The 12,303-nt window shown below is 30.6% G+C and overlaps 1 protein-coding gene across 1 annotated transcript; it reads left to right on the top strand.

Moving 5' to 3' along the window:
- The first annotated feature begins 5,910 nt into the window (after positions 1-5,910).
- On the top strand, positions 5,911-7,612 carry FLA8 (FASCICLIN-like arabinogalactan protein 8). Its single transcript, XM_028227887.2, has one exon. The coding sequence runs from the start codon at positions 6,096-6,098 to the stop codon at positions 7,356-7,358; it is 1,263 nt and encodes a 420-aa protein (XP_028083688.2). The 5' UTR covers positions 5,911-6,095; the 3' UTR covers positions 7,359-7,612.
- Positions 7,613-12,303: the final 4,691 nt, after the last annotated feature.

Genomic DNA, 12,303 nt, shown 5'->3' with positions numbered 1-12,303 from the left:
ATTATTAAAAAATCTACTCTCAAACGAGGCCTTAGAGCAAAATTTAAACTATACATTTGACCGTTGGTTACGAACCGTTACAAACCCATCATCAAATCAAGGGAAAAGGTCCTTATTCCTTTCTGTAACAACAATATATGACCAAAATATGGGGGGAAAAAAAAGTGGGGACATTTCTGTCTTTTACCAAAAGATGGGCATTAGACCAACAATAAACTTTAGATTTCCAGCTGTGAGAACCTGTGACCCGGCAAGAGACAAAAAAGATTACTCTCGTTTAACCAGTACATGTTTTTTAATTTAAAATTAAATAAATAATATGCAGATAGATTTTAGTTTTTAATTGCAATAAAACATAATTAACAATCACATTTTTTTTTTCTACTTTGAAAATAAAAAATTTCCCCAAGCTTGATTATTAATCACTGTTTTAGTTAGAGTACAACACTACTTTTTCAAGAATAATATGATTCCTAATTAAGATTACAAACGTGTCAAATTAAGTCGAGTAATAGTTCGTTTAAATTTGTCTAAAAAATTTATTTAGCTTTAAAATTGTTGAAACTTAGGTAGTGTTTTAAAAAGTTGGTAAAAAGTTAGCTTTTAAACTTTTTTTTTGTGACTTTTTGACTTTTTTGTGTAAAAAAATAAAGAAGTAACATGACTTAAAAAAAGTCTAAAAGCTAAAAAATTGACTTTTTACTATGTTGTCAAAATGTCCCTAGATTATTTTCATAACGCGTCAATCTCAAAAGAGATTTTAAGAAATCGAATTAATTTTTATAGTGCATATATACTTATCAAGCTAAGTAATTAGCTTGATCGAAGTAGTTTAAAAACCTATCAAGATTTACTTAAATAATAAGTCAATTTTGAATGAATTCTTAGCAAATTAAACATGAGTTGAGCTCATATAACTTAATTCATTTTGCAACAATAAATGCTATAATAATACTATAATTTTAGAAATTTTACTCCAATTTTTATACAAAAATATCAATTTATCGTTTAGATTCATTTCATATTTAGGCTTATATTTTACTAATTCAATCTTCACCACACAAATATAAGACATTCATTCGTGTATATCATAATCAAAGGAATGACTTGTCTCCAGTTAAAATTTCAATTGCACCAAATAGTTGAGATTTTTGAGCGACAAGATTCATTAGGTGGAAGACTCTGACCGATAAGAGTCATTAAACGGAAGACTCTCATCAATAAGAATTTTTGAAAAAATTTAACTAAATCATGTTTTCATAAATTTTTACTGATAAAAAATCTTCGTTTAATAACTTTTACCGATAAAAAACAGTCGTCTAATAATTCTTACCTATAAAAATCTCACCTATTTGGTCTAGTTGAAAGTTCAAGTAGAAAAACCAAATTCCATAGTCAAATTTTATCATAATTTAGTAATAAAGTTTATTCCTACACTATTTATTTAATTTTAAATTGAAAAATATAAAGGTTAAAGAGCCATACTCTCACCTGGCAGTGGCATGGCATAGCATCCCCTACTAACCATAGTTAATACCTTAACCCTAGTTAAAATCCACCACCTCTAATACCCGCTCCACCTCTCATTCTCTCTCCGACAAACATTGTTCTTGTTCTAGTTGTGCTTTCAGTTCACAGCCTCTGCTAGTGCTGACATTCACCATGGGTACAATGCATCTCCTCTTCCTCACCCTCTCTCTCTCCATCTTCACCACCACCACCACCACAAGAAAAATGCTTGGGAACACTAATTAGGTGGTAGTGGGTCCCGTCATTAATGATATGATGTTTTGGTCTTGGAGTTGTATTTTTTTTTTTTTTACTTTTTTAATGCATTAGTGCTATTAGTGGTGATGTTTTTAGTAGGATGAATCATTGTTGACCACCACAAATGCCCACAACATCACAGCTCTCCTCTCTGGTTTCCCGGAATACAGTCTCTTCAAAAGTTACCTCTCCCAAACAAAGCTCGATTTTTACTTTCACCCTACCGCCGCCACTATCACCGCCACTAATACAACTATTAATACATTAATTTCAAAAACACAATCAAAGTTTTCTATAAAAAATATTTTTCACCGAACGTTGGGAAAAAATGTTGTACAGAAGAATGCATAGGAATATTTATTAGGAGGTGTGTTTATAAACTTCCATTGACCACCAAATTACTACTATAACATTATAGTGGTACTATAAACTCAATTTTTTCTCTCATAAATCCATCCAGAAACATAAATGAAGGTTTGGATGTGTTTTAAATATGGGCTCATAATACATAAGTTGAATTTAAGTCATCCATCTTCATTTTGAATAAAATTTGGATTTATTTTTTCTGAGTTCACAGGTTTACTCATAGAATAATGTTAGAGACTCCTGATTTTAAACTCACAAATTCAATTAAAATGAAGTGGCAATAGAGTTGAGCCTTTTATCATTAGATGTATATATAACAAATCAAAAGTTGATATCTATCGTATCACATCATTATAAGTCAAATTATGAAATTTTTTTGAGTCTCAAATATTTTCTTTAAATTATGTTTGGAGTATGAATTTGATTAAAAGTTTGAAAAGAAAAAAAATTTTGGACAATTTTCACTGTATTTAAATAAATAAATTTTGTTTGTGTACTACAAAAGAAAAATAGGAAAAGAAAGAGAATATTTGATTACAAAAATCAAACTAGAATAATAAAATAAAATAAATAAAAATAGATTTTTATTTTGTTACAAAAATAAAACCAAAATCTGATTTAAATAAATAAAAAATAGAAAATAAATAACCAACTTGCTTGATTAATTTCTTTAATAATATTATGATCAAGTTCAGTGTTCGACACTGTGTCCTTAAGACAGATTCGTCCTCTCCACGGTGCTCTCAGAATATGGACGTCTATCTCCTAGGATAAAATGATTTATCAACAAATAAATACAGCATTACAATTTATTCGAACAACGAACACACTAAGTGTTTACACTATTTCTTATAAGGAAAATAATGTAGCAAAAATACAGAGAAGACAGACAATATTTAGGACGAAATTGAATCAAAACATCAAATGAGGGCTAGTTTATTTATAGATGTAGTGACACCCTTTTAATTTGAGTTGAACAGGTAGCATACCTGTTTGAACAAATACTGAACCTGTTGGTTTGAATTGGTACTGTTTGGGTTCAAATTCAAACAGATAAAATCGAATTGCACAGGATGGAAAAATTGTCGAGTGTATTGTGGGCTCATCGTACTATGTCGAGGAGATCCACCAGAGAAACGCTGTTTTCTCTATGCTTTGGAACCCAGGCAATTTTACCCCTGGAAATCGGCCTCCCAACTCTGAAATCGCAAGTTTTTAATATGGGTCAAAACGACATGATGCTTGCCTTGGATCTGATTCTAATCGAAGAACAAAGAGACCGCGCCCTGGCATCCATGGCACGGTATCAGCAGCAGGAACAAGGGCATAATCAGCGAGTTCAGTTGCGCCGATACACGCCAGGAGAGTTGGTCCTAAAGAAGGTACTTCCAGTTGACCGGAGACCGGCCGATGAAAAATTGGGTCCAAACTGGGACGGCCCCTATCAAATAGAATCCATCGCAGGAACAAGGGCATACCGGCTCTCAGACATGTCAGGAAGAAGCTTGCCACGGCCTTGGAATTCAACATTTTAATTTCCGAAAAACAAATTGGAAAATTTTGAATTTAATTTTAGAAAAATAAATTTCGAATGCTTTTAGTCTAAAACGATAGGTATTGGGCTGGACAAGCCCAAACCCAGCTTGGCCCAACCGATCGGGCGGCGGCAGCGCGCGTGTGGTGATTTTTGGATCCAATGGGTCTAGCCCATAACCTCCCTCTCTACAAAACTCTCATAACCTCTCTCTCTACAAAACTTGGGTACCCCTTAGGGCACACCCCAAGTTCTAATCCCATGCCTTATAAACTCACTCAAAACTTTCCACCAAATCAATGTGAGACAAGTCATTTTTCAAACATTTAAGGATTTTTCACCAAAACTCTATTTCTATAGAACACACTTTAGTTTCAATTTTCCATTCACTCGATAATGGTTTTAAGTAACCAAATATACCATGTGAATCACAACGCGGCATAGAACGTGTTACCACTTAGACCCGCCAATTTTGGCACACGGATCTCACTTAAATAATAGATCAAAGTTAGAAAAAAATTCTGATTTTTCTCAGAATTTTCAGACAATTTCTAACCAAAAAAAAAAATAAATAAAATATCAATAAAATATAATTATATTTCACAATATTTTTTTTTCTCTATATCAAAATCTATACTCCAAACATAGCGTAAAGCAACACTGAATTCTCTGAAACATGTTCAATGGTATACGAGTCAACAAGGCAAACTTGAATGAAGGTGCAAACATTTAGAGCAAAATTTAAACTATGCATTTGACCATTGGTTACGAACCGTTACAAACCCATCATCAAATCAAGGGAAAAGGTCCTTATTCCTCTCCGTAACAACAATATATGTCCAAAATATGTTTTGGGGGGGGGGGGGGGGCATTTCCGTCTTTTACCAAAAGATGGACATTTCCGTCTTTTACCAAAAGATGGGCATTACATACCAACAACAAACTTTAGATTTCCAGCTGTGAGAACCTGTGACCCGGCAAGAGACAAAAAAGATTACTCTCGTTTAACCAGTACATGTTTTTTAATTTAAAATTAAATAAATAATATACAGATAGATTTTAGCTTTTAATTGCAATAAAACATAATTAACAATCACATTTTTTTTTCCACTTTGAAAAGAAAAAATTTCCCCAAGCTTGATTATTAATCACTGTTTTAGTTAGAGTACAACACTACTTTTTGAAGAATAATATGATTCCGTTAAGATTACAAACGAGTCAATTAAGTCGAGTAATAGTTCATTTAAATTTGTCTTAAAAATTTATTAAGCTTTAAAATTGTTGAAACTTAGGTAGTGTTTTAGAAAGTTGGTAAAAAGTTAACTTTTAAATTTTTTTTGTGATTTTTTGACTTTTTTGTGTAAAAAAAAATAAAGAAGTAACATGGCCTAAAAAAAGTCTAAAAGCTAATAAATTGACTTTTTATTATGTTGTCAAAACGTCCCTAGGTTATTTTCATAATGCATCAGTCTCAAAAGAGATTTTAAAAAATCGAATACGAGTTGAGTTTGAATAATTTAATTTTTATAGTGCATATGTACTTATCAAGCTAAGTAATTAGCTTGATCGAAATAGTTTAAAAACCTATCAAGTTTTAAAATATATTCAGATTTACTTAAATAATAAGTCAATTTTGAATGAATTATTAACAAATTAAACATGGGTTGAGCTCATATAACTTAATTCATTTTGCAACAATAGATGCTATAATAATACTATAATTTTAGAGATTTTACACAAAAATATCAATTTATCGTTTAGATTCATTTCATGTTTAGGCTTATATTTTACTAATTCAATTTTCAACACACAAACAATATCTAGCACACAAGCATAAGACATTCATTCGTGTATATCACAATTAAGGGAATGATTTGTCTCCAGTTGAAATTTCAATTGCACCAAATAGTTGAGATTTTTGAACGACAACAATCATTAAGCGAAAAATTTTGACCGATAAGAGTCATTAAACAGAAAACTCTCATCAATAAGAATCTTTGAAAAAATTTAACTAGATCGTGTTTTCATAAATTTTTACTAATAAAAAATCTTCGTTTAATAACTTTTACCGATAAAAAACATTCATCTAATAATTCTTAGCTATAAAATCTCAATTATTGGTCTAGTTGAAAGTTCAAGTAAAAAAACCAAATTCCATAATCAAATTTTATCATAATTTAGTAATAAAGTTTATTCCTACACTATTTATTTAATTTTAAATTGAAAAATATAAAGGTTAAAGAGCCATACTCTCACCTGGCAGTGGCATGGCATAGTATCCCCTACTAACCATAGTTAATCACCTTAACCCTAGTTAAAATCCACCACCTCTAATACCCTCTCCACCTCTCACTCTCTCTCCGACAAACATTGTTCTTCTTCTAGTTGTGGTTTCAGTTCACAGCCTCTACTAGTGCTGACATTCACCATGGGTACAATGCACCTCCTCTTCGTCACCCTCTCTCTCTCCATCTTCACAACCACCACAAATGCCCACAACATCACAGCTCTCCTCTCCGGTTTCTCAGACTACAGTCTCTTCAACAGTTACCTCTCCCAAACAAAGCTCGACGGCGAGATCAACAGTCGCCAAACAATCACCGTCCTCGTCCTCAACAACGCGGCTATGTCCGCCCTCGTAGCCAAACACCCCCTTTCCGTCATCAAGAACGCCCTCCGCCTCCACGTCCTCCTCGACTACTACGACGCCGCCAAGCTCCACCAGATCACCGATGGCACCACCACCACCACCACTCTCTACCAAACCACCGGAAACGCTGCCGGAAACATCGGCTCCGTCAACATCACCGACTTGAAAGGCGGCAAGGTCGGCTTCGGCTCGGCGGCTCCTGGATCGACCCTGGACTCGACTTACACGAAAGAGGTGAAGAAAGTACCGTACAACATATCGATTCTAGAGATCAGCCAGCCGATCATCGCGCCGGGGTTGTTGACGGCGCCGGCTCCGTCGGCTTCGGATCTGAACATTACGGCTTTGCTGGAGAAGGCTGGGTGCAAGACTTTCGCGGCGTTGATTTTGAAGACCGGCGTGTTGAAGGTTTATCAGACGGCGGCGGATAAAGGATTGACGGTGTTTGCGCCGTCGGATGAGGCGTTTAAGGCCGCCAATGTGCCGGATCTGAGCAAGCTATCGAACGCTGATCTGGTTTCGCTCTTGCAATTTCACGCTCTTTCTAGTTACGCTCCGATCGGAACTTTGAAGACCACGAAAGATCCTTTCACTACTCTCGCCACCAGCGCCGCCGGAAAGTTCGATTTGACGGCGGAGACCTCCGGCGACGAGGTCACTCTCAAGACTGGGTACGACTCCTCTCGCGTCGCCACCACGGTGCTTGACTCCACGCCGCTCTGCATTTTCACCGTCGACAGTGTGCTTCTTCCGCCGGAATTGTTCGGAATTTCGCCGTCGCCAGCTCCCGCGCCGGTGCCTGTGACGTCGCCGACGCCGTCTCCGAACAAGGCTCCAACACCTGCCGTGGCTCCGGCGTCGGTGATGTCTCCTCCGGCGCCGCCTATGGAATCACCGGTGGTATCTCCGGCGGAGGCCCCGATCAAGGCGGAGAACAGCACGTCGGATAGTTCCGCCGCCGTGTACGTGGAAGCTCCGGCATTGTTGAAAGGGATAGTGACAGTGTCAGCCATTGTTATTGTCTCGGTTTTCTTGTCCTAGATGGTAATTTTGCACCAGGTTTGTTTATTTATTTATTTATTTTTATTTTATATTTTGGGATTTTTCATGTTTGTTTATTTATTTTTGGAGTTATATTATGGTATTATTATGAGTTACCGTTTGGACAGGTGTTTAATTTAATTTTTAATTAATTTCATAGGGAGTTTAATGTTTAACTTGTTGCTCATTCTAGCAGCAGCAGCATGTATGTGGTTGTGGTTTTATCATATGGATTTTGTTCTTCTATTCAGTTACTGATAAGTGTTGCTATTAATTTTCGAGTAATTACACAAATGGTCCTTGAAATAGAGCATCTGTTTCATTTTGGTATTAATTCTTTAATTTATATATTAATTGTATGCAAGAGTTTCCTACATTGATATTCAATGGAGTTTTTCTCCCTAATTGTTGTTTAAAAATATATGAAAAATATTTATGACAACCTTAAATTAGATATTGAAAAACATTAAAGATATTTTAACACGTTTATTTGTATAAAATATTATTAATTATAAAATCCAAAGCATTATGTATTTGGCTTCCATTTGAATTTCATGTCTCATAGGAGTAGTTTATTTAGCGAAAAATAAGATAAATTTGTCCAACACCTTTTAAATACTTTGTGAGGTTTTCTTAAATACTTTATGTGAGGGTCACGTAATGCAATTAATTAAGGATTTGTTTGGAATGGTGTTGGTTTTTTGACATTTTAGCTTTTAGCTATTTTAATATATGGTTAAAAAGTCTCGTTTGAATAGATTTTTTTTATTTTTTTTTGAATTTTGTAAAAGAAAAATAATATGATTATAGTTTAAATGTAACGTTTTATCTTATTAATTTTTTATTTATTTTATTTATTTTTTTTTTTTTGACTAAAATAGCTAATAAAAGACTAAGGCAAATGTTAACAAATGTTTCATAAATATTATTTGAAGCTTGTAAAAAATAATTTTAAAATAATGAATAGTTTAATTCTTTTTAAACTAGGTAAAGAGTTATGAAATTAATAAAGTGTGTAATATCATCTGAATTTTTTATTTTGGTATGCATGGAATGCTTTTTAACGACACCCATTAACTAAAACTTATGTAAGCATCACACTTTAAGGCCGTGTTTGATTCTAGAGTATAAAAAGTGGGATTGAATATTTTATCATGTGAGGTTTACATATTTTATATTTGTAATTTTTTTAAAGAAGATATAATATTTCATGGGATATTATATCCCCAAAAGTGGAGAATATACAGGCTGCGTTTGGAAAGTTGGGTTTGGGCTAAATTAGCCACTAAATGATAAAAGTGGCCAATTTAGCCACAAATGGACAAAAGAAAGTTGGGAGCATGGCTGTAACAATTTGACAAGTAAATTTACCATACTACCCCCACATGAAAGAGGGGCGGCAAAGTAAAAAAAAAAAAATCAAATCAGGCGAAAGACAAAGAAAGTTGGAAAAAAAAAATAAAAACATTTTTTTTGTTTTTTGTTAAAATATTTTATGAAAATAAATTTAAACTATATTTGATAAAAATATTTTTAAATATTTTTTTTTTTTGTTATGTATTTAGTTATGCTTTGAGTGTAGAGTTGTGAAAGTAGTATGAAATTTCGAGTTATGTGTTTGGTTATGAGTTACCTCAATAATTTATTAATTGAGTTTCATTTTATGTGTTTGGTTACGACTTGAATGTAGAGTTATTTTTAAATTTAAAATATTAACATTTTAAATTATTTAAATTTCGATTTATGTGTTTGGTTATGAGTTACCTCAATAAGGCAATAAATATAAAAATAAATAAGGCAAAAAATAAATAATTAATGTATAACAAAATAAATAAAAATAAATATGGCAAAAAAATAAATAAATAAGGCAATGATATTATTGTTACGATTTAAATTTTAAAATATTACAATTTAAATTTAAAATATTACGATTTAAATTTTTTAAATTTTAAAATGTTTTATAAAAAAAAATTCAAACTCTATTTTATACAAATATTTTTAAATATTTTAATTTTTTTTTTGTTATGTATTTGGTTATGATTTGAGTGTAGAGTTGTGAAAGTAGTATGGAATTTCGAATTATGTATTTGGTTATGAGTTTTAAAATAATTTATTAATTAAGTTTTGTTTTATGTGTTTAGTTACGATTAGTGTAGAGTTGTTTTTAAATTAATATACTAACATTTTAAATTATTTAAATTTTTTGAATATTTAAATTATTTAAATTTTTACGATTTAAAATTTTAGGTTATTTAAATAAAATTAAATATTATTTAAATATTTAAAATTAAATTAAAATTGAATTATTTAAAATACACAGGATAATAAAATAAAACCTCACTTTTTATCATTTTACAGAAAATGTAAACAAATTAAAATTAAAATTAGAATAAAAATAAAAACCACATGAAAAAACCATTTGAAAAAAAAAAAAAAAAAAAAAAACTTAGCCTGGGACAGTTTAGTAATATTACATATGGACACCTTACCAAAAAGCCAAAAAAGTCAAAAAGCCTTTCCCAAACCAGACGTTTTAGCTCAAGCTAAAATAACCAAAAAAGTCAAAAAGCCAACCCACTTCCAAACGAAGGCACAATACCACCACCCCCTATTATATCATATCTCATTGGTTGGGATATGATTTAAAAAGTCTAATACCCTTTTTCTATCTAACATAATATAAATTAATATATTTTTTGAATTTAATTTAATATTATTAAATTTAATATAATATAAATATTATTTAATTTAATATAATATAATTATTGAATTTAATTTAATATAATATAATATTATTTAATATAATATAATTTAATTTAATTTAATACAAATTTTGAATTTAATACAATATAATATTATTGAATTTAATTTAATATAATATAATTTAATATAAATTTCGAATTTAATATAATATAATATTATGAGGGCCATCTTGAAAATTACTTGTTTATATCCCACAATATATTTTGTAAAACAAACATGGATAATATATATCTAATCTTATGGGCATTAATTTAGACCCCCTTAAAACACCCACCCCACAACCCCCTCACACACATGGAGGTTGGGGATTGGGTGAGAAGAAAAAAAAAAAAAAAAAATTGACCAATCAAAACTAAAGAGGGTCAAGGGGGTGACCCCAAAGGGGATCTCAACCTTTATTCTAATCTTATATATCAAGTCAACAAATATGAATTGGGGGATATATTATCTAATGCCTATATCCTATTCATTATATATCCTGACTAAATCTCACATCATACTATATCCTCCATTTTATATCCAGTGAAACAAACAGGGCTTAAGAGTCTAGTTTCTCTCCAATCTGAGATCGAATTGGAAGGTGTTATTGGTCCCGTGGAGACTCATCACAGATCTGTTTCGATAATTTGAACCGTTCAATGTGTAAAACTTGTCGAGTACTATATGCTTATAAAAAATTACATTAATCGGATATCAATAGCTATCTCATCGGATCAGTTTTTTTGTCAATCATTTATTTTTTTACCATCCATTTTTTTATATAAAACTAATTTGATCATGTAGCTATCGATATTCGATCTACGTGATTTTTTTACATGCATATAGTACTTGATGAGTTCTACACATTAACGGTTTGTATTATCGAAACGAGAACCGCGATGACCCCCTACGAACCTAACAGTACCTTCCAGTCTAATTTAGGACCGGAGGAAAGCTAGTGACATGCAATAGGTTTCTTTTAAATTTAAATTTGAGAGAATGTGAAGGATATGTGGAGTTTATTATAGATCTCGTTTTGATAATTTGAATATTTTATTTTGTAATTTTCAATGTATACGATTGATGAAAAAATTAGGTCAATTTGATGATAATTTTTTTTTCCTTTTATCACATTTATTTTTAAAGAAATGAACGACAATTAAGTTTTTTAAATAGAATATTCATTTTCTAAGACAAACATAATAAAATAAAATTGTTGGCCTAATTTTTTTCATAGGTCTCATTTAGGAAATTGACTATTTTAGTTGACTTTTTAAACAAAATGAACGGTTCAAATTGAGCAATGCTAGGGATCCTGATAAAATCAAATTTTTTTACCAAACACTAATAAAAAATTTAGTAATTTTGTTAGAATCTCTCGTATTTTTTATTTAAATTATGAAAATAAAACTCATGATATGTCCTATATAACCAATCAAGTTATTTTAAACTTGAAAAAAATTACGAAATTTATATGTAATTTTAGTGCATTTTAAGATGTGTTTGGGAAGCAAGGTTTTTAATAAAAAAAAAAAAGGAAAAATAACAAATCAATCCAAGTTTTAAAAATATATATATATATATATATAAATGAGTGATAAATTTTAATAATTAAATTTATAAATTTTATTATGAATATGTAATTATTTAATAAATTGTCTCTAATTTGTAATTATCTAAAAAAATTATGATGTCATACAAAAAAGTAAATATTTTTTCTATTCGTTTTTACATTTCTTTATTAAAAAATTTAAAATTATTCATATTTTTATCACCTTATATTTTTAATATTAAAAAAAAATTTCCAAACTAATTGTAATTTGATGGTCATGTGATATAGAAAATTATTAGCTATTTTGGAATAATATGTGTTTATATTCTTTCACTAAATATTACTTAATATATTATTTTATATTTCTTAATCATCTGATATAAAATTATAATACATTATATTCTTTAAGGAAAAATTATTGATTGATCTTGGGGCTTCACGTGATTATGCCCTACACCAATCACATTTTATAATATTCTCTTACATTTTTCAATCACTCAACACAAATTTATAAGTTTTATCTTTTTAACCAATTACAATACCAATGAAATACCATATGATAATATCCTGCGACTAACTAATAATTTCTCTCACCGACTATAATATCATGAAATAATATATCAGTAATGATAAAAAATTCTAAATTTTGAA

The sequence above is a fragment of the Camellia sinensis genome, chromosome 5 (genome assembly GCF_055761805.1).
Source record: "Camellia sinensis isolate YWXY chromosome 5, ASM5576180v1, whole genome shotgun sequence".
Classification (NCBI taxonomy): Eukaryota; Viridiplantae; Streptophyta; class Magnoliopsida; order Ericales; family Theaceae; genus Camellia; species Camellia sinensis.
The sequence above is the reverse complement of the archived record's forward strand: the minus strand, read 5'-3'. Positions and strand labels throughout refer to the sequence as shown.